The sequence below is a fragment of the Colius striatus genome, chromosome Z (assembly GCF_028858725.1).
Source record: "Colius striatus isolate bColStr4 chromosome Z, bColStr4.1.hap1, whole genome shotgun sequence".
Taxonomy (NCBI): Eukaryota; Metazoa; Chordata; class Aves; order Coliiformes; family Coliidae; genus Colius; species Colius striatus.
In genome coordinates this window covers 57,980,881-58,008,819 of record NC_084790.1, presented here as the reverse complement: position 1 = coordinate 58,008,819, position 27,939 = coordinate 57,980,881, and the positions used below count along the sequence as shown (strand labels likewise).

Here is a 27,939-nt window from a genome sequence, read left to right as displayed (position 1 = left end):
TTTGCTTGTTTGTATGTTAGCAGCATGTGGCCTCAGCCCTTATGAATCAAAGACAGAATCACATCTAAAATCATGGGTTAGATCCTTCATGATGGCTCAGTGTTGCCTAGTGCAAAGCAAGGTGGACACTGGCCCTCCATGCCTAATGCTGCGCTACTTCTGTAAGTGACTGATTTAGCTTATGTAATTGTTTGTGACTCCAGCATAGGGATTCAGGTACCCAGGGTCATTTTAAAGACCTGATGTATCTTGTCTGACTTTCAACTCTCACTCTGGAAGCAAAGCACTCCTGTAAGCTCTACATCATGTCTACCAGCCTCATCTGAATGTTTTAAATACCACAAGGTGTTGTAGGCAACACTAGCCACCTTTTTCAAAGCACCAGTATTACTCCCTAGGTGATCAAACAAAAGCCTGGGATAAGAGACTCTTGGTCACTCACTCACTACCCGTGTAGGGCAGTAATTTACTACAGCAGTTCAAATTAAATGTTCTTGTGTGCTGTGGAGAACTTCATAGCTAGTCATGTGTGCTTTTGCTGAAGTCAAATTTATCAGAACAGTACAAAGCTCCTTTAAATGTATTGGAAAAATTAATTTAAAATCAGCAAAATCTTTGTGAAAGGTTTTTTTTCCATATGATGCTTCAAGGTTAATGGCTACCTAAAATATTTCCTTAATTTGGGCAGTTGCTCTGAGATGACAGATGCTCTTGACTTGATAGCAACATTTTTAAAGCACACAGGAACAATTTCAAAATGTACTTCTTCCGAAAAGAAAATAGTGATGCGTGTGCTTTGTTTTGTTTGTTTGTTTATCTCCAGTAAGGCATTATGACCCCTTCTCAAGAGTCATTTACATTAGGAAGTGTTAGATTTACATAACTCCATAAATACCATTATCTTGTCATTTCCTGTGTCTGGCACTCTGCCTAGAGGTACAGTTAGTAATATTATTGTAAGTGGTATGTTCCTTCAGGGTTGATCTCATTTCCCTACAATACATCAAAATCCCTGACTAGGTGTAACAATTAGAATAGCTGTTCTCTCTTCAGTCATGTGTATTTCTCAGACTGTATTTAGGAAGCAGTCCCATGGAGAAAAGATTAGATAACATTATAATTATTGCAGTGCTTTCCTTTCACAATGCTGAAATCTCTCCCTGGTACTTGGATTGAAGTAAAGTCTGAAAGTGTTATTATTCAGCCCACCCTGTGTGTCATAAATGATATACTAGGTACTAATACACATTGATGCTTCTTGTTTTCACATTTTCTAAAACAATTGAAAGAACAGGAATAAGCTATGCTTATTTAAACGACTTAGTACCAAGGCTTTGATTGTCCTAAAGCAGAAGCTGGATAAAATGCTCTATTTTTGTTCTTGCTCAGCTAGTAGTGATACCATAGAGATTGCTTAAGTGTCTTCTTAGCCCCAAGTCCAGTCAGTGGCCATCCCCAGTCACTGTGAGGCAGAATGACATCCTGCTGCTGCATCAGTTACTCTGGGAGGACACCCTGAACTAACTGGGCCAGCTCTCCTGGACTTTTTGTCCGATGATGCGGATGAAGTGCAGAACTTTCAAGAGCTTTTGACAGTGTAACAGCTTTGTTCCTGTTTCTCTGGTAGATGAGGCCTAAAGTGTGGAAATATGTCACTCTTGGGACATGTAGACACACCATGCACAAAATTTTACCTTGATGAAAAGCACAGTCACAACCTCTGCTGGTAGCTGCATTGGGTGAAGCTTTGGGAGCCTGTGCACAATCTTGACCCTTAGCAGACAGCTGACAACCAGTTTGTGCTTGGACAATCTGGCATTCGCAATTTTATGATCAATGTTTCTGAAGCCATCCTGCCATACCTCTACCTGAGGAGAGCATACAGAGATGTCAGTGAGACTTCATACTTTATTCTCCCATGGCCCCTGAAGTTAGAGGGATCTTGATAGGAGGTATGTGATAGACAGTGCTTGGTCTAGGGCAGCCTTGATTTATCCAGAGAGGCTGTAAGAGCTAATACACAGCTGTCCTGTGGGCCTTGGCAGACCCAACATACAAAGCAGAGCAGAGGATGACCACCCTGCTGCTCTGGTTGACTGCAGGGACAATGGAGGAGCAGGACCATCCCATAAGAATTACAATGAATTTGTAACATACCATACCCCTATGTGCCCAGATGAAGGTATGATCCAGGTTTTGCGCAGCTGAGACTGTGCAGGATATTGTGGGCTACTACTTTGCATCCCTCCTAATGTAAAATTTGCCTAATACCCTATCTTGTATGGCATTATACAGCACCCACAGGATCAATACTGTTAGAAAAGACATAAGGCAGCAAACAGGAATGGAGCTCCAGGCTTGGGTCTCTAACTGGGCAGCAGGCCTGGTTGTAGGCTTGCAGCCCAAGATCTATTTATGGTTTCCATAGTGGGTTCAAGTCTGCTGTGCTACTTTTGAGGCCTGGTTGTCATCCAAGCCCTTAAAGAAGACAGTCTACCTCCTTTGGAGAAGTCTGATCTGTCTCTATTTCTGGTAACAGCCATGAAATTAACAAAACCCTTAGTACTTAAGGGTTAAGTACTTAAAACTTAGTACAAAAGTTTTTGTCTCTCCTCAAACATATTTTGACAAGCAGTGTTGTTTGCTTGGGCTCTATGAAGCATCACTCAGGTTATTCTGGATGGCTGAAGGGATTAGCATTGTTGTTAATGGCAATAAGAAATATGGGACAACAGAAATGACAGAGTTTAGAGTCAGAGGGTAAGAAACAAGAGGTGCAGTGGGTAAAAAGGTGAAATGATATCAAGGCATGCAAAAAAGATGGATAAATAAGAAAGCAGAGCCACTGATGGCTGACAGTTCCTGGCAAATGTGAAAGATGTCAATTGTCTTGCTTCAGGGTTCAGTCTAGTCTCTAAATTGCTTAAAGAGCAGCCTGCTGGTGCTTGCATGCTTGGTACTAGTTGAAAGGCTTCAGTAACGAGGCCAATCAGTGGCTAGGGTTTGCAAGCCCTCCATATGGGTTGTTGTACTCAGTGCAAACACAGAGCAGAGCTTATACATTGCCTTAGTTATTAAATAGTCTGGTTAATAAGCATCACAACTGCTCTCCAAGCTGAATTAAATGCTTCATTGTTGCACACAATCCAACATTACCTCTTAGAACCACACTACCACACTAAGATACACCTGTGAATTACACACATTTAATTCTGTTTTGAAACGTGGCTGACCTTTTAACTGTGTTATTCAAAGCTTTAATTCTGTGAGAACATGATTTAAGAAAGATATAGTCTACTATACCACCAAATGGGTGAAGCTGTATCTTTCAATGGCTTGGATTTTAGTATGGGCAGAGTATTATTTTAAAGAAAAGACTTTATCAATGATTGTGTCAGTGGTACACATATACATACAGTTTGTGAGTGTGAAGCACACATTTCCTATATATATTTCTTTCAGTTGCCCAGTTGAATTAATTTTTCTATTAGAAAAATCAGACCAAGACTTTGCAATCTCCAGCAATCTCCAAGCAATCCAGAATTTTAAGACTTTGTTTTCACATAATTCATCTTTCACAACAGTAAGTAGTGATTTTCCTGTGCAACATTATTTATATGCTTCATACTATACTCAGTGTGCCTTGTTCAGAAGAGGATGGGAGCTGTCTATCACTCTGTGGAATGCTAATTACTCCATCCTCTCTCCTTGAGCCTAGATACCTGGGGAGACTAGCAAGTGTGGCTAATGAACAACACATGCAGTGGCTGTGGAACTTCGGTGGGAGGAAACCCTTTTGGATAGGCAAGTACATCAACTGCCTGTCCTCTTGGAGGATTATGGTTCCTGTGCACCTTGGAAAGCAGAAACTGCAGCAGAAGTTACAGTCCATTTTTCAAATATTGCAGTGTCCCCAACTTTCTGCTGCTTTTTTGATTTCAGAGCAACACATAAACTGAAAACCATAATTTACCTGGCTTGTTTTATAAATCCTTATCAAAAAGAGTTTATCACGTTGCCTATTACTAGGCTGTTTTTGCCTTGAAATGTTTCACATTTTAATACTAGCTGGTAAAACAAGTTCTGGTGGAGCTCCTATTTTTTTGTTTACGTCACTTTACTTTTGATTGTTATTTTATCTGTAATTTATCTTTTTTAAACTTTAGATAATTGATGTTAATGATATATGTTACAGATAATTTAATGATGTATACATATCTTGTATTAGAATTCTTGTGACTCAATTAGATGATCAGCTAAAAGTTTCATCACATTTCCAGATTTAGCTGTCTATTATTACAGCCCTTTCGTTTAATGAGAAATGCAAAGAACTGAGATGAGCCTTCTCTATACCCTCTGATCCCTTTCTGTGAATGACCACTTTAGCTTATGGACTAGTGCTATTGTTTTCTTCTAACACTTCTTTTTTTTGATATACTGTCTACATTTTAAGTTCCTTTTTTTTTGCAATCGTGAACTTCAGTTTTCATCTCTTAGTGCACTACAGTTTTAATCTCCTCTTTCCTGGGACAGGTTTACTAGTTATACTAAATTAACCTTAAATACTACAGTTAGTTTGGAGTCATGTTTAATGGTATCAGAATTCTGCTAACCTGAGAGAAATAAACTCATCTGATAAGAATAAAGACTACAAGATCATTGTGTCAATTTTCTGATCTCGGTCTCTTCTAGTTAAGAAGACAGGTCATGACTGAAAACATGTTTCCCATGTTGGTCTTAGTTACACAACCTAATTTTACAATGATTCTGCGGGCAACAGGCTCCAGAGATGATAAACATCACTGATTTTGTCGTATTGATGTCACACAGGCTTGAATGACCAAGTCAATCCTGGACACTGGGAGTGGAACGGAGGAGAACCTGTAACCTACATAAACTGGAGAAGAGGCTCCTACCACTTTCCAAAGAGAGGAAGAAATTGTGTATTGGTCCAGAAGCGAGGAAAATGGAAGGCAACTGACTGCATGAAGGTCAAAAGGAACAACTATATATGTTCAAGAAAGCTATAAAGAATGGAGGATCTCTGTGAAAGACACACATATTCATGTTGTTTGAGTTTTGTTTCTCTGCGGGCATGTGATGGTGCGCAGTTGGAAAATTGTCCTGTAATCAGTAAGGTTGATTTTATATGCTGCCAGAGGTGCAGATGATTGGACTTTGACAAAGGAATAGAAGTCAGTTGCAAAGATTAAGTCCAGGTTAAGGTTTTGAACTCTTCCTAGAGAATTTGATCTGTTACTTACTTGTATGTGTTTTTACACTGAAGAGCTAGATCTGAAGGCTTTCATCACATTTCTGTGTGAAAATACTTTGGTTTTTAAAAAAAGAAAGTAGTAAATCCGTTGATTTGCCTTGCTCTCGAGAGGTTGTGAATTGGCTGTTGCTTTAATTTGTTTGCAATTTAAACTGCGTTTTTATCCTGCAGTCACAAAAAGAGGATGACTGCTTAGGGTAGAAATGAGGGCAGAGACTTTAGACTAAAAACAAGTCCTCTTGGGTGACAAGGGGATATTATGCCAGAAGACTGAGGTTTTTTTAGTGGATGTCCTAGTACATTGTCTTTCGAAAATACCAATAGTAGGATTTAGTAACAGAGTTCTAACTGGAGCAAAGCCTTGTATTTCTTTTTCTGCTTCCCAAGGATGGCTTCAGATCCTAATGGATCTGGTCACACAGAGCTGCATATTGTTTCACATGCCTATCCAAAATTGTTCTATGTGTTTTGGAGTTGCAGGATGGTGCTCTAATTTTTAGTATAATTAAATAATGGGACCTCTATAAATCTAATGCTATATCAAAGGATGATTTACACATACAAAAAAATTAATACTAAAGCTGAATCCTAGAATTTTATCTTGGGATGTTCAGCAATACATGAACATCAATAGGATTTATATGTGTGTTTAAACCAATGTAATCATGAGACATTTTGTACTAAAGCAGCTACGGCTTTTGAAAAGTATTAATCTAAGTCCTTATTAAGGATTTGAGGTTTTTAAAAATAATAATAAAAAATCCATATTTTGTTCTGAGGCTTAAAAATAAGCATTTAATAGGAAAAAACAGCTGCCCATAACTTAATTTTAACTTATTCTAAATATATGCAGTTGTAGAATCACCATTTTGTAATACTATAGCAAATTTATATTTGACCTATCAAAAATTTTGCTTTAAGATCTTCTTACTGCCAACCTTAAAATTAAAAAAGAAAGAAAGAAAGAAAGAAGGAAGTCACAAGCTTCCTAAAAAAAAAAGAAAAACAAAGCTTCTCTTTAATGCTTCCTCTGCCCATGATGAGTGTGTGTCAGTTGGTGTGGCTCTAAGTAGGGTGCATTTACCCTGTTCCTTATGAACTCTCATCGCTTCCATCTGTCTGCCTGCTGCCAATGGTTCACTCTCCCCTTGCTCCCTATCAGCTGATCTATTCAGCCAGGCTCTGGATCAATCACATCTGTACACTATTTGCACCAGAGATGCAAAATCTCCTTTTGGGGTTCTTCCAGCTGTTTCTCAGTCCTGCGAGAAACAAATGCAGCAGAATGAGCTCTCCCAGCTGAAGAATATGGTTTCAGGAATTATTTCTCTCTCCTCCTTTCCTTTGGTATGTATGGGTTATTCATCCTCCTTGCCTGGGACATGCAAAACAAATATGCATGTGAGTAGCTGGATAGCCTATTGGAGAGAAGCTTTCTGAAAGGACTGTTGAAGATAAAAATGACTGCATTGCAAAATTAGAGGAAAAATACTATGGACAAAACCTCCTCACCCTTATTGTTGGTATCAACAGATACAGACAAAAATATTTCCAGGATGTGTTTTTTTCTTTTGTCATGAAAATCTTTATGCCAAGCTTCTAGATACTTTTGCTAGACAATAACACTTTTGCTGAAGAAGTCTTCTAGATCAACATAGATAGATCTAATTGTTTCAAGTACGCTGAGTACCCATCCAGACCTGTTTTTATATCTGATAGTCTTCACTGTAAAAAAAATTAAAATCCAAAAAACCTCTCTTGGGATTCTTTTCGGAGAAAATCGGCTTAGTTAGACATAAACTTTCATTTTTTAGGGCTTTCTTTTTTTAAAAACTACTCAGTTTATTGGTGCTAACTTGATAAAGCCTATCCAGATTATTTAAATACCTCTTGCAATTGTTTAGTAAATGAGGGGATTTTGACCAAGCTGCTTGCTACTTGTTCAGTAACTCATGATAAATGTTTCAAGCCTAGTCTGAGACAACAGTGATCTCAGAGCTTTGGTTTTGTGAGAAGAGGGAAGAGTTTCCCTATTCTGTATTTCATTTGAACTACTCTAAAGTGATTGAAAAGTATTGAAATTTCAGTACACAGTAGACTGTTAGTTGTGCAAACTGTGTGCTTACTAATTTCATTAGATCTAATACACCACATTAATGAAGCAAAAATTCTTATATTGAAGTGCAAGGACATTCCTACCCTGAAAGACTGCTCAATTGTCTTTCCATACAATGAGCAGTTCCAAAGATTTATTAATAAATTTTAATTTTCTGTCCTTAAAAATCAAGTATTTTTTTTCCATAGATTTGTATACCTTTTATTAGAATACTAGAGTTCAAACAACATACTCCATCAGGGAAAGCACAAATAAATATTTTTTTCTGTTGCCATAGAAAATTATTGTCTCTAAGAGGTTTAGCAGAAGAAAGGCCTCCTGAGAAGTTACTGGGAGTTTTTCCAGTCTTCAATACTTTTGAATTAGACTAAATAAACTCAAGGGAAAATAATTATTCAGACAATCAGGATTAGCAGGGAACTTCAAGAGACTGAAAGTAAGAACAAAGTGCATGGAAATTCTTACATCACCTATGGATACCAAACTTTCTGGATAAAGGATTTATTTCACCAGAACTATCCATGTAACTTTTAAGAGCAATAGAACCAAGACACAACTGCCCAGTGAAAGGGACTCAGCTGTTAGCTTAGATTTCAAAAAAGGGAGGGGCAATGTGAGCGCTTTGTCTGCCTGTTTCTTTTAACCACTGTCTCTCTCTGTGAAGTATCTTTTAAATCTATTGACCAATTTCAAGCAAATTTGACAGAGAAGCGGGAGATTCAAAGATGATGATTATGAAAAAAAAAAAAAACATAATTGGACACAGGAGCACTTATTTCACTTCTAAAACATTTGTTATTAACTTCACAGAGATCAAGGTTTCAATCTGACAAAAATATAAAAAGTTTTCTTGATATCTTGTACAAACTGAAACTTACTGAATGCCTTCAAGTCTTTTTTCACTCATTCTAAAATCATAAAAAAATAGCTTTAAGAGAATTATATATCTCATTCAGTAAATATTGTGATTCTACATTATTTACATTACAAGATTGGTGCTATTGTAATTCTTGTATTCAGAACACTATATATATATTGTTATGTTTACCTTTTTTATATGTGTTAATACAAAACTGAAACATATTTTGGTGCATACATGTTTCTTCTGTTTCATAACCTCACAAGAGCTTTTTTCCTAGTGTTGGGCATAGTAAATATTCACTTATAGTTAAGTAAAATATATCTACAGTTTATGAATTCTGTTTCTTTTCCTGCATGATCCTATTTCTGAATTAATAGTACAAGGGCATTTGTATCATGAGAAAGCCATTTTTAAAAGAGAAAATGCTGTTTATTTTCAGAAGCAGATTTAAGAAGAGTTACAGTTCTGAGAGCAGATATACAAGGGGCAGAATAAATTAAAGAAAGACTGTCAGTCCACAAAATTTAATTTTAGTATGATTCTTGATTTAAAGGAGAATGTGTAAAAAAAGCCATTGTCCCTCAGTAACCTCAGTCCTTTTCACAGAAAATATGCTAATGTCAGTTCTACAATCTTACTACCCTTTAAGAAGCCATGCTACTTGTAATATGGAGAACTGCTGCTCTCATTCCATTGCTTAACTACTATCCTCTACATCAGTACATAAGCAGTATAAGGTTAGAATACAAGAACATATTAGAGGTTCTTTGTTTATTTTTACAGCATTTTGTAACAGAGAGAAAACCATCCATTACATCCCGTGTACATACCTACGGCCATGAGAACATGAACCAATACACATGAAAGGACACTTATTCAAGCCCTACTGGACACACCTGTGGTCATTTTCAGCGCGAGCATCTGCATTTTTGCAGCAGTCTGAAACTTCAGACTGTTCTCAGTTCTGTTGCTGCAGCACAAAGAAAAGAAACAGAGAAATGTGAATGGGAAAGTATAAAAGAGTGAAAAGAGAAACAATGCAATAGACTACTTTAAACAGAATAGAAAGGGAGGGAATTAATGATGTACAATATCTAAGATTGAAGGTACAAAACTAAACAGATTTATTGCTTGTTCTTCATACCATACCTTATAAAAAGCTGTTTGATTTCATAATTATAACTTTCCCAAGATGCCTGTCTGTGATCTGTTTTCTGGAAACTTAGTAAAACAAAGATCACAGATGGGTTTCTTTGATAAGTAAAATAATGGAAGAATAAACTTCATAGTGTTAATTTATTAGTTTTGAGGTCTTCATGTGGGTTTTGTAAAAGATATATCCGGATATAAGTTTGTCTACAAAGGATGTGTTTGGAAAATGATAGGATATTGAACTGGGCTGTAATATATGAAATCCATTTTAATGATTTAATCATCAATCATCCTATGATGAGCCTATTTATCTCAACAGAAGGCAAGTAATTCAAGCACTGCCTAAGAATTATTTTTAGGCATCAACTGGCAGTGTAACTAATTACCCAGTTTATGTCCATAATGACAGAATAAACTCTATCTCTAAAACAAATGAATAATACCACTTTGCATTTGCATAGCACTTGTCATCTATAGGCCTGGCAGTTTTAAAAGGATGGGCAAACATTCATGGTGCTTATTTGTATTGAAAACAGAATGTCCTGAATAAATTGGTACTATGAAGGCAAATCAAAGCCTGCTTGAAAGACACTGCTGCATTTAGTGACAAGATTTAACAACCAAAATACAGTGAAAACATGTGCTATGCTTATATGAAAGGGTAATCAGGCAGGAAAACAAGTTTTTATAAAAGATACAGCATTGCTTTCTGTACAAATCTGAGATTAGCTGTATTTAAAACTAATGATTATGTGCCCAATCCAATTTCTGTTGTCAATTATTAGTCTATGCAGTTGATGTCACCACAAACAGACTTGTAAATACTTACTATTTTTAACTTCAGCATTATTCTCAAAACTTGTTGTCTGAGCTGGGTTGCCTTCCCATCATGCAGGCATGCTCCTGGCTGAGCTGAGCGGCTGAAGATACATCTGCTACCTGTGCAGAGTTATACAGGCAGCTGACTACAAAACACATTTAGACAATATATAAATATAGAACAAACTGTGCCTAGATGTACCAGATCCCATTTCTTACCCCTTTTCTTACCACTTTGTCTCTTGGAAAGCAGCCACAGTTTATTACCATAGGCATGAAGGAACAGTATTGATTGGCCTGGCAGAACCAGGGCTGGCATACTGCTTTTGGCTCTCAGCAGATCTTAGGTAAAACCATTCAAGAAAACCCAGGAAGTAGAACTGTCTTGACCTAGAGGTGGAGAGCTCCATTTTCTGCCTTTGGCTTGCTTGTGGAGTGATTTGTTGACACTACTTTGCTTCAGCCTTCTTTCCTACCCTTCTGTAAATAATACTTTGTGCTCTTACATCTGAAGCCCTCAAAGGCAGGCCTTTTTTTCTTGCTACAAAATAGAATGGTATGTACTATGGATGGATCTTGATCTTGAACAAGGGTTTTTTTCACTGCCATTGAACTGCAAATGTAACAGTAGAAGCTAAACATCTATACATATATGCCAACACTAAGGTTTTTGTATTCCTCATTAATATTTGCACTGAACCAATAATCCAGACCAGTTTAATTTAGACAGAAGTGTCTGTGCAGCCCAATCATTCCAGTACTAGCATTCACTTAATTTTTATCTGTGTATCAATGGAAAAATCATTAAATTGTTTGTACCACATGTGCTGCTTGCAACGTGATTTATTTTTTGTGGAGAGCTGTAGAATGAACTCTCTATAAAGAGCAGTAACAAAATGATTTTGGTCATGTTCTTGTTACAAAGAAATTAACTCTCTGGCAGAAACTAAGATGCATCAAACCATGCCTCAGCCACATTAGATAAGAAGGCCAGGACATACCTGTGCACATACACATATGTATTGAAGAAAGATTGGGATACAATTAAACTGAGGTTTAAAAGATTTCTTTAAGAAGGCTATGAAGGGAGGCAAATTGGGCCTTTGAAAACCCAGTTTTCAATTTTGTAAACATGCATCTGAGTAATCTAATGCAATTTTGCCTATATGGATAAAGTTAAATACAGACATTACGGGATGAAGACCACAGCTGGAACTTTTAAACAGAAAGAGCTGGAATACTAGTGGTCTAAACTTAAAAAAAAGGCACTTCCTGGCAAAGGAAGTAAAAAATGGCAGATAAAAGCAAACAGAGGAGTTCTGTTGTATTCCTGTAATCCAGACAGAATCATCTTTAAATTGTTCTAATTAGGTTTATATTTTTAAATTCTGAAGCAAAGTGCTGCAAAAATATATCTTGCTTCAGATAAAAATCATGTTTGGAAGCCATTGCCAATTCACAGAATCATGGAATTTTAAGGGTTGGAAGGGCCATTGGAAGATCATCTAGTCCAATCCCCCTGCCAGAGCAGGACCTCCTAGAGTAGGTCACACAGCAACTCATCCAGGTGGGTTTTGAGAAGTAGACTCCACAGCCCAGCCTGTTCCAGTGCTCTGTCACTTCTGTTTCTTTGGAACTTCTTACGTTTCAGCTTCTTATGTTTCATTGCTCCTTGTCCTACCGTTGGACATCACCTGGCTCCATCCTCCTGATGCTACACAAACATGTCAAACCCTTCTGTGTTAATATCATACCTAGGTCTGAGTATCAGCCCAGTGTCTGGGCAACTAAAATAAAGAGGGAAAAAAGAAGGAAAACTCAAAATGTGATGTCCTTATCTTTGCTGAATAATTTTTAATAACTACTACCAGCATGCATCAGACATAAGGAATTTTAGTTTCAAAGGTCAATCGCTTCAGTTCAGCTTGTTGGCAAATAAAGATAGGATGTGAGGATTCAAATTACACTGCTAGGCTACTCAATTATCTACACCAAATTAATCCTCTTGGCTCGTTGTTGCTCCCCCCTCATGCTGCACATGCTTTTGTAAATATGATGCAGGTCCTTTTTGCATGCACACCTCACATCTGATCTGATGTACATATTTCCAATGATTTCACTCCTGATAATTATGGAAGAATCTGCCCTTCCCAGGGGATACTTGAGATGTCAGGAAGGCAACAAACCAGTAACAGAATGAAATTGCTTCCGGCTGAAATTACAGAGCAATAAAGATTAATGTTTGACTTTTGTGCTTTCCTTAACAAGATCATCTCATGGAGGTCAAGGCACATCCACTCTCTAGTGCTGGTGTGTGAACCCCATTCTTGTTTCTGTGTCATGATGAACCTCAAGATCAGAACAAACTTTGACTCAAGTGTCAAGTACATGTACAGAAAAGCTCTTATGTCCACTAACTTTGTGCTACAGTTAGAAGTTTTTGCCTCATCAGGATGTTGATGGGCAATTAGTTTACTTCAATTATCGGGGAATAAACTAATTCCCTGGAAATGAAAGTCAAATAGCTCCATGCATCTTATACAAACCACTTAAATTTTCAAGAATAATGAATAGATCAGATGAAAATTTTAGAATTTATTGATAGATGTTCTCTGGTAGAGACAGGAGTGTGTAGAGATTAGAGTACCTAAATGGCAAACTATTTGAAACAGAATTTCCTTTTTGTATTTTCAGATTAGGATCAGTTTGCAATGTATATTGAAAAAAAAAAATTCTTTCTCTCAAAACTTTCCAATCTATGAGTTTCTATCAGATTTTTTTTCTTACATGTTGCAAAGTGTACTAATTTTGCAAAAGATGCCTCCAGTTAAGGGTCTAGTGGTCTTTGGATATTTACCTTGAGACATTGATGTCTAGAATCATAAAATATGTCAGTTCTAACCTGCTTTGTTTAAATCCTCACTTTGTTTACCAACTTTATAAGATGGCTGTAGTGGCTTTGGTATCTGAATAGGATGTAGCTGCATTAGCTAATCTTTGAGAATCTAGAGTATAGAGTATTTTCACCCTGGGATCTTTTTTTCTGAGCTAGTCTGCCCTTCAGCAGCTGCAAACCTGCTGTGAAGGAGGTGAAGCAAGGGCTAGTGCTCTCTGTCAGATTTCACTGGGTGTATGAGCACCAGTCTGACAGCTTGCAGTGGTGCTGCTGCAGGCCTTGGGTTCTATCTCCAATCTGAAAGGCTCAGCTTTTGAAAATGGGCTGATTTTGTGCCTCCACATCCAGCTTCATGTTTTAGCAAATTTTAATTATCTTGCCTTTTCCTGTTGTGATAAAATAACACTCCCTGTTTTGACAGTCTCTGGCTTTGTGGAGTGGAAAGTCAAAATAAACAATGAAGACCACATTGAACATGCTAATACACAACCTGAAATGTTTCCTTAATTCTTAGGCCTAAACTAGACAGCTTATCCAAACATTTCTTCCTGATGACTCCTTCTGTCCTGTATGCCATCCTGAGTTACTAGATTTTAGATAGGAACTTCTAATACACATAATCCAGATTGAAAGCAGAGTTTCATTAGCACAAAGTTCCCTATCATAATTGTAATCTACAGTAAATGAATGTAATTAGCCACACCAGTGTCTCCCCTGAGCCCTCCCCTCACCTGCACACAGACAGCAGCCATAAGCTGACACCAGGCTCTTGTATAAAGCTAGCACGCTACATTCACTGCAACAGCAGCAGGTCTGCAGGGTTGCACTTTAACAGCATCATGTTACTGCTGCTCCTTCAGCTGTTAGTGCTCACATGTCTTGGGGCCACTGAGATGCAGAGAGATTCACTGCGGAGGAAAGGCAGAAGGCTGTTTCATCGCCTTTTCTATCTGGACAAAAATCTACTTGAAAGTCAGAGACTTCATGAATTCGGAAGTGAGAGGCCAGTACGTGTTGAGGAAATTCTGGGAGAACCAAGTTTTTTTGTAGCAATTCCACAGACAGCATCTGAAAGTGAGAAGAAAGAGGAGAAAAAAATGTCCAGATTCATCCTTCCCAATGCAGAACTTCATGCAGGCCAAGACCTGAGAACCTGGGCAGCACCTAGAGACATCTCTCCTGCAGGAAGCTTCCCTCCATCACACTATTCTATCAAGAAGGAGACTGAACGTCCATATAGAAAAGATGCCAAGAAATTCTGGGACCATTTTATGTTAAAGAAAAATTCAGCATCTGAAGAGGTTGTCCTGCCAATTAAGACCAATGAAATGCACCAAGAAAACTGCAGAACCTTGCCTTTTTCTCAGGTAAGAACAGGTGCCTAAGATCAACAAAGGTGTCCCCTGCCTCTTGTAATCAGTAACTAAAGACTCACAGGTTATTTCATTTGCTAAGTCCCAGTGCTTCAGGACTCTCACATCCTGGCTGAAAAACACTGCTGAAAAAGCTTTAGTCTGATGAGGCAAACTGCTAAATTGTGGTATTGTAAAGACACATATTCAGTTTTCAGAGAGTTGTTTATTCTTTTTATGCTAGATACTCTGTCTTAGCTTGAGGAAGCAAGTGAGAATTATCTGTTCAATGAATATACACCTAAACAGTTTGCATATTGTGAGCTACCTCTGTGTGTGTGTGTGTGTATGTGTGCCTATCTAAATATTCCCAGGGTAAGTATGTACAGAAGAAGCTGGTGGTTTTCTACAGCCAAGTAAGGATGCCACTAGCTTTGTGTATCATTTGGAAGACTGATAGATACATCTAATTCTGTGCTAAGCATGCTGAAGAACTGGTAAGTGGTCCCATGTACAGGTGAAGCCATTCTGCCCTACTGGAATGCTGAGACAAGAAAAGAGTGCATATAGAAGTGCTGTATTCCACATAAGGCACAATATTTTTATAACAGTCCACCAAGCATCATGTTTTTTTCATATCTCTCACTAGATTTATTTTCCTGGCAGATACATATAGAGACAGATATGGCCTAGAGATTGGTACCATTTTAGTTTTTGTGCTATGTAATATGGCAAGCTTTCTCCAGGATGGCTGTGGTTATGACAATATAAAAGTGCTGACTTCAATCTAGCTTTTTGTGGCTGGGAAACTGACATAGGCTCTCCTGATAGAAGGAATTGTTATTCTTGCAAACTAAGAGGTTACAGAACATCTGTTGCACTCTTATGATTTTAATTAAAAAATCCTAATGCTGAAGAACATTATGTCTCTTCCACATGGAGACAAATCTTTAAGATTACACTTGAGTCTACCTGTGGCTACTATACAAGAACATGGGGCCAAAATGATATTTTAAGTCCTGCTAAGTGGGTGAGACTGCTTAACCATGTCATAAAAAGAGCAATTAAAAGCTAAATATGACAAAACCACCTGATTGATTTTTCACTCATTAGCTCACAGAGGCTCTGACTGAAGCACATTTTGCATTTGTTGTTCAATCTAATTACCATAGAAGTGCTAAAATGTGCTTTTATAAGTTGTTGTGTTTTACTTGCTTGACATCAAAAAAAAACGAAAAAAGCACCAAACCAGAAACCCCTCACGTTTAAGGTATTTTTTCTTCTCAGAAAATTTGAAGTATTGTGTTTTGTTTTGTTTTTTCCCTTTCTGCTTTCTGGCAAATTCCATGGGCCATTCATGTTCCATAAACTTGAAACTGCTTTCTGTTTCAGGGTGTTACTCATGAGAACTGTGAGAAGGTGACCATACAGAATAATCTGTGTTTTGGAAAATGTAGTTCCTTTCATGTTCCTGGTCCAGAAGATCATCTTTACACCTTTTGCTCTCGGTGTTTGCCCAGTAAGTTCTTCATGAAGCATCTGCACCTCAACTGCACCAGTTCTACCCCAGTGGTCAAAGAAGTCATGATTGTGGAAGAGTGTAAATGTGAGACTCGGAAGATTAAAGACCATGAGACTGGATCTCTGATGTCAGACTTCCGTGCAAATGTACGTGAGCATAATTAACCCATGAAGGTACCTCTTAACTCCTTGATGATAAGAACGTGCTAAAGAAAAACTAGAGCTTTCATCACACAGATACACAAAAATATTAAGTATGTGGACTTTCTACTTGAATTGCTTCTGTGCCTCAGCAATAACTTTACCTAAAATGTAACATGTTTCTTTGCAGCAGTTAAAGAAATGGACATGAGGTTACTAGCTGTGTAGAGTTCTTACTTTAACAATGGAAACCTTTTTAAAAAAATTGTGCCTTTCTTATTACTTCTTCTAGGATGCTAGTAAACAGCAAGAAGATCTGTCATGATTTATCTATGCAAAACCAACATATTGGCTGGTTTATGTTGCCTTTTCTTGCAGGGACTGACAATATAGATGTTTTGGCAACACAGACGATGTCTCTTCCCTGCAAAAGCAGGTCTACTTTTACATCAAGATAGTGCCTGGAAAGTGGAAAATATAAATGGACGTAAGATAGACAGAATGCTGTTTACTAGTTAAGGTCATTGTGATTGCTCCCAGATGGAGTTCAGTTCCCAGTGAAAACTAATTCTCCTCACAGTTTACACACTTACAGGCTTTAAAAGCTATTTCTGCCATAGAAAAACCACTTACCCTCAGCATGTCTGTATTTGCTTTACATATTTCCTTTATTGAAAGTGTTACATAGCAGAAGAAGGAAAAAATACACACAGAAAACATAATAAATGGATTGTTATAATTGTTTAAATTCACAGTAGAAAGACAAGGTACTCTTTTTAGTCTGATTAATTTTAACACTATCAGTGACTCCAAGATAATGTTTAAGTAATGTTCTCAACAGCTAAACTCAAGCAGAAAAGGCATTTGTGTGACTGAAAATCTGCAGAAGGATTTTATCAGCATGGCAATATTTGTATAGATTTACAGGAGAACCTGAGAAGGCTCTGCTACGAAAGGTCTGAATCTAGTGCTAGCCAACACAGCAGCAGTGGTTGTTAGCTGAACTTCTGGCTTCCCTGCTCTCTCCAGCTGCTTCTCCCTGGATTTGTCTTGCAAACCTGGCACACCAGATAGTGATCAGCTTCCAGTAACTAGATTTCAGCCTGTTTCTAACCCACTTTCTTCAGTTCTCTGGTAATCCGCTGCACTTCTACTGCCAAACACTCAGACCTGGGCCTCTCTTGTTAAACCAGCCACATTTTTTTGGGTTTTGTTTGGTTTTTGGGTTTTGTTTGGTTTTTGGGTTTTGTTTGGTTTTTGGGTTTTGTTTGGTTTTTGGGTTTTGTTTGGTTTTTGGGTTTTGTTGGAGGGCTTTTTTTTTTTTTTGGAGTATGGGAAATCAGTATTGATTTAGCTGGTCAATTCAAGGGTTGGGTAAGCAGTTTCCAGTATTTTAACTGTACTGTGTATTCCAGTATTTTAACTGTATTCTGTTAAACCTGTTCAGTCTGGTTTGGAGTGTGAAGCCCATGTTTAATATTTACTGAAAATTGCACATGAATGATATTCTGATACTGGATCTGAACTGCTCCGATAACTGTTTGCTTCTGCAGGTCACTTGCAGTGAGCAAACTGAAGATTCAGCATACAGTTACCTTTCATTATATATACATTTGTTTTTAAATAATAAAAAATTTATATTAAAAGTGAGCAAAGCCTTATGTCTATCCTTTTACATTAAGGACTGATGTGCTAACTGCTTATGGCTGTTGGTATGTTATGGCCTGATACATGATACTACCCAAAGTAGTATCCAAAGTAACAAGCTATCAAGGTCTTCCCATCTCTGTATTGAATGGAAAAAAGGAAATACTTATTTTAATATTTATTATAGCTTTATAATGTGTAAAGATATTCTCAGGATGCTACTCCAATGAACTTGCACTCGGATTCAGAAATTTACCTTCACGTGTTCAGCTGCACTGAGCAGGAATGGGCCCAGGTTTCAACCAGATAGAGAAAAGCTTGTGTAACCAGCAAATAGCACCAGCTAGCAACTGTATAGTTTCAGATGCCACAATATAATTCTTTTGGTGTGTGGCTTTTTTTTTTTTTTTTTAAATTAGACATTCCTCCTCCCTGGGCACATCTAATTGCACTGCCAGGCTTAATGACTGGTGCTTTGTCAAAGCATGCTATATGCACATGGAAAAGCTAGGAAACAACTTCCTGACTGACCACAAGGTTCAAACCTCAGCATCTTATCAAACCTCTGAAAGTTACAGTGTGTGATTGTTAGTGTTCATCTTTAATCAAGCCTAAGGAAGAAAAGCACACAAAGCATCTTTTTTTTTTTTTCTTTTTTCCCCCCAACTTTAAAGCTGAAGAAGGTAAATCATTTGAGGCTTTCAACCACTGATGTTTTAAACCTGTGTGAATATATGAGGGGTTTTGTTGTTTGGGGTTTTTGTTGTTGTTTTGGGTTTTGTTTGTTTGTTTTCCTGAAATGCAAGTATGTTTTAGGTTTGGTACTTGCAGAGAATTCTTTGAAGGTAGGACCTACACACACTCCCAATTAAAAAGAAAAATCTTCCAGTCATGGAATTTTGACATAACTGACTGATAAACTATGACTTTTGCACATAAGGATGACAGAAATGATGCTATTGTATGGACTGTAAAGTATTCAGCCTAATTTCTATAGCTCCTTCTGTGTACTGGAGCATTCTTGCAGTCAAAGCAAGCTATTTGTGTCAAGAGTTTGCAGGAGCAGATTCTTAGCACAGCTTAAAAGTAGGTGAAAAGAGGTAAGGACAGCTGTAGTAATTGCTAATTAGATTAGTGCTGTAGGTTTTTTGGATGAATGTTTAATTAACCCAGCAGTGGCTGGTTGCATGTAATTAGCACAGTATTCTGCAAAATCAAGTATGTGTTAATTGGATCAGATTTCTCAGCCTTTAAAAATTCTGTATTAGGAATAAGTTGTGCCCAGGGGCTAACAGAGTGTTTTGCTCTCTCAGCACAACTAGGATGGCCTCTCCTAGTGTAATGATGTGGGTCAAAAAGGTGAGGGGTGTGATCCATATCACCATATGGAACACTCCAGTAGTAATTCCATTAGAGCAGCAGACCTGCATGACTTTAATTTAGCTGTGTCCGTTTAGAGGTTGCTTTCTGTAACAAAAGCTTTTTCAGTGTAATCATGCTTACAATGGAAGTACTGTTGATGGGATTTCTATTTCAGAGCACTCCTTGTGCAAACCTATCTTGCAGAACAAGACTAAGCCACAGTTGCAGAGCACTCTAAAAATTCATCTGAATCCCAAGTGAAGTTTGTATAATTCTGCCTTTTTATTTGACATATTTTCTCTTTTCCAAATGGATGTACTTTACCTCGAAAGTAGTTGGAAATGTCATTTATTCTAACTGCTTAAGCAAAATAAATCTCCAGTAAATGGTCTTCTCTTAAATAAAGATTTTATGCATCTGTCTCTAATCCTGTAATTACATCAAACACTGGAGTTGCATAAAGCTCTTATAAAATTCTGTGCAACTATATATTCCAGGGAAAAATCTCTGAATTTGCATTGGACAATTCATGCTGTGCTTGGTTCTTTACTCACCGTTTATGAAATATTCACAGCTGACCTCATGGCTGTCAGCTAACAAGCTTTAGCATGTTTTACTGACAGGTGGTGAAGCCTCTTGTGGTGCTTTCTCCTAAACATACTAGCTCTTTGCTGCAATAGCAAGATGACAAGGTTCCCTACTCACAGAGAAGCTCCCTGACAGTCTGTACAGCTGCGTAATCACATCATGTCTGGGACTGTGTGCAGTGCAGTATGGTGCACGTGAAGAGGTGTGGGGTTCAGGTTTCCTCAGGTCACCCATCAGGAAGCCTGCCACTAGAAGTAGGAACGTAGATTGTGAATAACAAATATTTTGTATTGGCTGTTTTGTTAAACCTAACTCAGCTGAATATCTGGTATGCAGCCACCAACTTCAGCTCCTCTGCAATCTCTCCCTGACAGCTGTACACCCTCCCTCTGCTCTGATGGGAAAGAATGAGGATGAGAAGACTCTGTAGTTGGCCCACTACAAGAATATTGATAAAAATGTTAATTGTCCACACCAAGAACAAAATCATGCCCTTTACACTGCTTGGTGTTCCATGGCATGAGTAAAATACACTTCAACTTGAAAAGCAAAAAATAGACCAATAATAATAAGAAAAGTCAGCCAGCTTTGTGTTTCTCCAAAGCTTTTTCTGAGGCATTTTTGCTTTGTTGGTTTAGGGTATTGCTAATATAAGCCATTCAGTCTGAAGTTGGCTGGTGGTGGTGGCTGCAGCCTGTGCTCAGGGTGTTCAAATGGAGCAGGCTATTACCAAATCTGTCATTCTGACCAAGGCAGTACCTCAGCTTAACTCTCTGCTGAAGCTCGTTCAAACTCACCTCGCACTGCGATAGATATGGAAGTATTTAACCCATCTGTTGCCATGTCTGGACTTCAGACACCAATTCCTGGAGGGAGAGGGGCATTAGGAGAGCTAATGCTAGGACATCTGCAGCTAGACATTACCTGAACAGAGTTCCTCACGCCGTGGAAGTTTCATGTATGAAAATTAACTCCCTAAATTACAATACTGCCTGGTGTAGCTTAGCCCGTATCTGGGCTGGGGGATTAGTAGATTTCACTATGCCTACTCCTTGATTTTTCTGGTGATTAGGTGAGAGAAAAAATGGAGAGCAGGAGACATTTTCCTTTAACATCTATTGCCTCACTCTCAGTATGTGACACTGTGACTGACAAAACTTCTGGGTCAGGGCAGGCATTGTTTCAGTACAGTGTGTCATCAAGACAGGCTTCTACCTTCATGGCAAGGATCTTCACAACATAAACAATTTTGCTTCTGTTCTAGAGTGAACAAGTGTCTCCTATGCACATCAGCAAGGTTTACAAGGAAGCAAGCAATGCAATGGTGCTGCTGAAAAGAAGTGGCAATTACAAACTGTGCAATTCAGAAGGACCCAGGAGGATGAGTACTGTTGAGAAGACTGGTTTCTCAGCCTTGAAGACCTCTGTGTGCTGACAGCAACCTTTCTGTACATCAATCAAGGGGCACAATTGGGCTTAAAATGAATCCTGGAAAACAGCCTCATGAAGCAAGGTGCTTGTAAGCAGTGACAGCCGTGGGAATCACAGTGCATACCTCTCTTGCATGTGCTCTCCATAACAGAGCATCAGCTGTTACTGCACATGGCTTGATTTTAGCATGCTGATTTAATATTTACAGAATGCCAATAAAATTTATAAGATGACAGCTGGTGGCTCCTGTGGTAATTTATAAACAGCAACAACAACACAACAAAGACATCAGATACTCCAAGAGGAATTCTACACTACTATGCAATATTCAGCATTGAAGAATGTGGGTATTTTTCTAATTTTGCAGACTTCTAATAACCTTTGTGTAATTCATCCATATTAGACTTTATGTCAAGTCCATATTATGCAAATTATTGTTCCCCTTAGGTATGGTTTTTTCCTTCAGAATGGAGTTCACCACAAAGATTCATCATCCATATGGATTTGATGCACTGGCAAAAGAGTCAGGTAATTTCTGTAGTCCAAGCCTTTACAAGTTAAATTGGGAAGTCCAGCACAGGATTGCCAGCTTTTCTTCCTGCATTGTGCTTCCCCAAAAGAAATAACAAATGGGAACTGCTGCATTGTTGGTAACTGAGCTGGAATAAACTACTGCCCTTGTTCTGCAACATGTGTTTACTCTGCACTTCCATGAGTAGAAAAGAGTATAGTACAACCTGTCTGACAAGACTCCAGCTCTAATGAGTGGCCATTGATAGTGAACCACTACACACAGGCAAATACCCAGAAGACTAGAAGATGACACTACTGATGGATTCTTTTTCATTCTACAAGGTACTTGTATTGATAGCACAATCCCTCTTTATTTTTCTGTTTTATTTCCCAGGTCCATGGTTTTCTTTCTACCTCTTGGTAGAGATTTTGGTTTCTTTTTTTCCCCATCTACATTTATTCAAATCAGTGAAAAGTTTTCATGGTTTATTTTGTCTTTTACACATAAGGATAAATTCATATGAGAAATCTGTCATGGCATAGAGACAGAGGCTATTTTTTATTATGACCTTTCCAGAGACTCTTTTTGCCATGTGCTTTAACTGTTCAACTAATGTGTCTCTTATTTTCAGTGTAACTTAGTCCAAGGAACATATGTAGGTCTCTCTTGAGGAAGTGCTGTCTTCTGGTTTATCTGGAACATGCTTCATTCTCTTTCCAAATTCAGATTCCTGCTAATAATACATATATTCAGTCAGAGCAACTTGAGCTTGAAATGTTAATAATTTCCCTATATAATAGATGACAGTGGACACTGAAAAATCAATCAGAATATAGCGGTTTTGCCTGGGCTGGGTTTTGGCAGCAGGGGGGCTAGAGGGGTGGCTTCTTTAAACAAAGAGCTGCCAGACGCTTCCCCTGTAGACGACAGGACTGATGTCAGTCAATTCTAAGATGGACTCCATGGCTGACCCAGGTCTGGCCAATTAGTGATGGAAGTAACACGTCTGCGAATAACATATTTGAGAAGGGGAAGAAGTTGCTGGGCAGTTGCTGAACTGCAGCAGCAACAGGGAGTGAGAATGTGAAAACACCTCTGCAGACACCAAGGTCAGTGGAGAAGGAGGGGGAGGAGGGTGCTTAGGCCCTGAAAGAAAGGCTCCCATGTGACCTGTGATAAGGACCATGGTGAGGCGGCAGTGTCCCTGCAGTCCATGAGGGAACATAAGGGAGCAGAGATCCACTCACAACCCGTGGAGGACCCCACACCGGAGTGGGTGGATGCCTTAAGGAGGCTGTGACTCCATGGAAAGCCCATGCTGGAGCCAAGTTCCTGGCAGGATCAGGGATCCCATGTGGAGAGAGGAGCCCATGCTAGAGAGCAGGTTTGCTGTGAGGACTTGTGACCCTGTAAGAGATCCACATTGGAGCAGCCTGTTTCTGAAGGACTGCTCTCCCGATGGATGACCCATGTTGGGGCAGAGTTTGAGGAGCTGCCCCCATGGGAGGCCCCATGCCAGAGCAGTTCAGAATGAACTGTATCCCATGGGAAGGACCGTTCAGAATGAACTGTATCCCATGGGAAGGACCCCCACTAGAGAAGTTCATGAGGGACTCCCCTCCTGTGGGGAGGGTCTCCACACTGTAACAGTGGGAAGTGTGATGAAGCCTCCCCCTGAGAAGAAGCAGCAGCAAAGTCCATCTGTAATGAACTGACCGTAACACCCATCCCCTGTGCCGTTGAGTGGGAAGGAAGAAGAGTCCTGGGAAGAGGAAGAGGTGGGGGAAGGTGCTTTAAGATTTTGTTTTATTTCTCATTTCCCTGCTCTGTTCTGATTATTCATTAATAAATCAAACCATTTCTCCCCAAGTTGAGTCTGTTTTGCTCATGTTGCTGATTTCTGAGTGATCTCCCTACCAACAAAAGCCTGAAACACACTTAACTGACTGGATACTCTCTTTGCAGAACAATCATATTATGAATAAGTTTTAGGAAGAATGTTTTCAGTAGTAAAAAAGAGTTTGCTTTATCAACAGCGATCACCATGTCACTCCTCATCCATTTAATCTATTATTGTGTAGGAAAAATGCTCCAGGGAAAGAGTCCATCAATTTACAGTGGGAACCATGCCACTCAGACAGATGGAGATACCTTTAGGTAGCCAAAGGATCATGTATGTGCATCAGTAATGGGTGCTCAAGGCACAACTCCCAGCTGGGAACACTGAAAATGCTGTCCATTACAAGCTGTCTGTGGCTCTTAGCCACTGCTAATCCTTCACGGGTCAGAATTATAATTTAAAAACAAAGATTGGCTTCCACAGCCATGTAAGAGCCAACTGTGAGCAAGGGGTACAGCCCAGCAGGGGACCCCAGTGGCATGAAAATTTCACAACTGGCCTCTGCTGCCCAAGGGATGAGCTAGGATGCAAAGTATAGAATTACAACTTTATTCATGCATGTGAGGTATCCCGTTCAAAGTGGGTCACACTACATACAGTTCTGCATATTGTTGAAGTGTTCAGTTCCAACATGTTTCAATCATTCACTACTTAATACACACTTGCTAATATTTTAAAAAACAACTGCAGTCCTATGGTGCTATCATCCATTTGCTTCTTTCTTGACCCGGGTGTCCCAACTACAGTGCCAGATAATGGGTAGGTTTCAGAGAACTCCTGGAAGGGCTGAGATGACAGTGTTGTCTTGGTATAGGGGCATCCTTTCCTCTTCATGGATGGCTGTAAGATTCAGTGAAAAAAAACTTCCTTGTCTTCAAGGTTGGGGCTATGCTTTTCCTTCTTGTTGTGACCTTGAGCCTTTTGGTTATGCTAATGCAACTGTGATTATGCAGTAGGCAAGGCCAATTAAGTATCTCTTCAGAAAGCTAAGAAGATTTCACACTACTAATAAAGTTAATACAATTCCATAAAGATTAATTGGTGTAATACCTACCTATCTTCATCAACAACCTGGATGAGGGGATAGAATGTGCCCTCAGCAAGTTAGTTGGCTGATGACACCAAACTGGGAGGACTGGCTGATTCCCCAGAAGGCTGTGCTGCCATTCAGCAGGATCTTGACCGGCTTGAGAGTTGAGCAGAGAGGAACCTCATGAGGTTCAACAAGGACAAGTGCAGAATCCTGCACTTGGAAGGAACAACCCCATGCACCAGTACAGGCTGGGGATTGCCCTGCTAGTGAGCAGCTCTGCAGAGAGAGACCCAGGAGTCCTGATTGATAATAAGCTAACCATGAGCCAGCAATGTGCCCTTGTGGCCAAGCAGGTCAATGGCATCCTGGGATGCATCAAGAAGAGTGTGGCCAGCAAGGTCGAGGGAGGTTCTTCTCCCCTTCTACTCTGCCCTGGTGAGGCGTCATCTGGAGTCTTGTGTCCAGTTCTGGGCTCCTCAGCTCAAGAGGCACAGGGAACTTCTGTAGAGTCCAGCACAGGGCTACCAAGATGATCAAGGGACTGGGAATATTTTCCTTATGAGGAAAGGTTGTGAGGAATGGAGCTGTTTAGTCTACAGGAGATTGAGGGGGGATCTCATTAATATTTACAAGTATATAAACGGTGGCTGTCAGGAGGGTGGTGTAGCCCTTTTTTCTATTTTATCTAGCAACAGTACAAGGGTAATGGGATGAAGCTGGAGCACAAAAATTTCCATTTAAACATAAGAAAAAACTGTTTCACTGTGAGGGTGACGGAGCCCTGACACAGGCTGCCCAGGGAGGGTGTGGAGTATTCTTCTCTGGAGGTCTTCAAGACCTGCCTGGATGTCTTCCTGTGTGACCTGATCTAGGTGGACCTGTTTCTGCAGGGGTAGATAATATCTAAAGGTCCCTTCCAACACCTACCATTCTATGGTTCTATGAATCAATGTTTCTAGGGAATGACACTGTCCTAACAGGTGCTTGAGAAGTTAGGCAGAGGTTAAGGTTTCGTCAGGAGCTGGAAAGGGACATTATAGACACAAACGCAACCCATCCCTGCGCTAGGGAAACGAGCTGCACCCGTGAACCCCAATGCTACAGAGAAAGGGCTTCACGCTCGCGAGAAGGGCACACGGGTCGCGCCGACTCCCGCAGCAGCCGGGCAGAGTGCGTCCCTTCCGTGTGGCCCGTCCCGCCTGCGCACGGACGGAAGGCGAGACACCCACACCCAACCGCCTGAGCACCCGCCGCACCGCCGAGTGCCGCCGCCACCCCCCGCCCCGCCTTCACGGCCCCGCCCGGCCGCCCCTGCGCCGCCAGCGCGCATGCGCAGCTCCAGACGCGGAAGCGGAAGGCGCGACGGCGGCGGCGAGCGGTGGAGTGGCTCTGCGGTTGCTATGGAGAGTCGGGCTGAGGGGCGCGCGTGACCGCCGCCCCTCCCTTCTCCTGGCGGCCTTGCGCAACGGTTGGTTCCGCCTCGTGGCCGGGGAGGGCGTCGGCGGGGGGGGGAATGCGGCGGGCCGGGCCGGGCCGGGCCGAGTCGGGCGAGGACAGCGCACCTCCGTGGCAGCGGCTGCGCCCGGCCCCAGCCCCGCGCCGGCAGGAGCCTCGTGCCGCGCGCGAAGCAGAGGCGCGATGCGGAGGCCGCCGCCGGCAGCGCTGTGGCAAGCGGAGGGAGCCTCGCGGGCGCCTTGCGACGCGGTCTCAGGAAAGGCGGTGCGCGGTCTCCAGGGCGCGCTGGGGCCACCGAGGTACCTGTGTCAGGTGGGAGTTACCCCTGATGGGTGTCCGCTCTGCCCCTGTTAACCCTAAGTTCAGGAATGAAAGCCGGGAGAGAAGAATCCTTCGTGGGCTTGGTGAGCGTCTCAGAAGTACTGTTGTCTTTTTCCGGAAGCTCCAGAATGAGGAGAGGGCATTTGCTGGTTTTGAGGTGGTGATGGAAGTGGCATCTTGTGAGGCTTGTTGACTGTGTGCTCTGGCAACACTGCATAAGGAAGTGCAACGCCCCGTGACCTTTCTGGGTTTCACACTTTCATCTTCTGCCTCCAGTAGTTACCAAAAGGAAAGTCGTGGGTCTTTGATCCATTCGCCCTAAGGATCGAAAGAGCGATTGTTTAAGTAATATATTATCAGTCCACAGGCTGCTGTTTGGCAAGCAAGTCGTAGATGAAGATAGTGTATGTAAATTTATGATCAGCGAGGATATACTATGTATGCATTAAGTCAAGCCACATCCCAGTCCAAGCACATGTGTTGCTAATCATGCGTACAGTTGATGTTTACAGCTATACCTTGCAAAACCCTATCTGTAAAAAAGAATCAAGTGGGAATGTCTTGCCTATCTTAACCAACCTGTCAACAACTATCTGCCACCTGGGTAGTGACAAGATCTGTACTGGCAACCATCTATTGTTATAAACGTGTGCAACGTCAGGTACATGGGTTTTGTCATGCCAAAAGTATACTGCTGCGTGCATTATCTGGGTATTCAGACACTGTTAAGCATAATGGTAATTCTGTTCTGACACCTGATAATGTCACATAAGTGACTTCTTTAAAACATGGTTGAAAGTAATTTGGTTGGTTTGAGTTGACTTTTTATTTTTTTTTCCAGTGAAGTATATTTTTAACTATATAATAGTAATTCTTGACAGTAATACTTTAGATTTCAGGAAGCTCACAGATATAAACAACCACAGCTGGATCAACAAGTGGATGGAGGCTTTGATTATTGTGGCCTTACCTTGGATGCACAAATATTATAGCAAGTGTATCTCTCGTGTTTCTACTTTCTGTTTCTTTTTCTGTCTGGATTGCTTAGAATACAGCCTTTTTAGAAAGTGGTGTTTTTTCTAGGAGTGTGTTTTACAGAGCATAGAATTGTTCAGTTTGTGTAGGGTCTTAACATTGTGTTTTACAGTGAACAGCACTATAAATGATTGATCTGTGATATTCTGTACCTGTTTAAGCATTTGTGAAAACAAGTTTTGGAAGTGAGTTTTCACAGGTCTTACTTTTCTTACTGAAGAAGTCAAGGGCCAAAGTGAGGCAGAATGTCTAGGATCTTGGTTTCTAGTTCCATATCAGTTTAACAGCCATAGAAGCGCAAGGAGAAGGATGTCATCAGAGCTGATTGTTGTGACTTCTTAGGTTGAAAAATTGAGTACTACTTGTGTTGAGTTTACTTATGGAATTGGATTTTCTAAGTGTGTTTTGAGACAGTCTCGATGCAAAGCTGTATACTTTTTTTGATGTTTGCATTTGAATGAATCTATTAAGACAATTTTATTTCACGTTAGCATCCCTGGGTAGTGCAGAGCTTTCTCA

General features: G+C 40.1%; 3 protein-coding genes across 12 annotated transcripts in view; all 3 read left to right on the top strand.

The window, feature by feature from the left end:
* The window catches only part of FREM1 (FRAS1 related extracellular matrix 1), a 58,861-nt gene extending 52,911 nt beyond the window's left edge, over window positions 1-5,950 (top strand). For both annotated transcript variants that reach the window (XM_010195630.2, XM_062018174.1), the window contains exons 35-36: window positions 3,719-3,804; window positions 4,831-5,950. In XM_010195630.2, coding sequence (XP_010193932.1) covers window positions 3,719-3,804; window positions 4,831-5,030 — 286 coding nt within the window. In that variant the 3' untranslated portion in view covers window positions 5,031-5,950. The remainder of the gene's footprint in view (window positions 1-3,718; window positions 3,805-4,830) is intronic.
* An 8,009-nt stretch (window positions 5,951-13,959) lies between these two features.
* Window positions 13,960-16,158, top strand: CER1 (cerberus 1, DAN family BMP antagonist). Its single transcript, XM_010195521.2, has 2 exons — window positions 13,960-14,487; window positions 15,865-16,158. The coding sequence occupies exons 1-2, from the start codon at window positions 13,960-13,962 to the stop codon at window positions 16,156-16,158; spliced, it is 822 nt and encodes a 273-aa protein (XP_010193823.1).
* Window positions 16,159-25,956: 9,798 nt separating this feature from the next.
* ZDHHC21 (zinc finger DHHC-type palmitoyltransferase 21) overlaps window positions 25,957-27,939 on the top strand; it is a 37,374-nt gene continuing 35,391 nt past the window's right edge. For 7 of the 9 annotated variants that reach the window (XM_062017897.1, XM_062017900.1, XM_062017896.1 and 4 more), the window contains exon 1: window positions 26,120-26,376. In XM_062017897.1, the coding sequence (XP_061873881.1) occupies window positions 26,123-26,376 (254 nt within the window). In that variant the 5' untranslated portion in view covers window positions 26,120-26,122. Of the gene's footprint in view, window positions 26,078-26,119; window positions 26,469-27,939 lie in introns of those variants that run through there. The other 2 variants (XM_062017902.1, XM_062017903.1) reach the window with 2 other exon arrangements.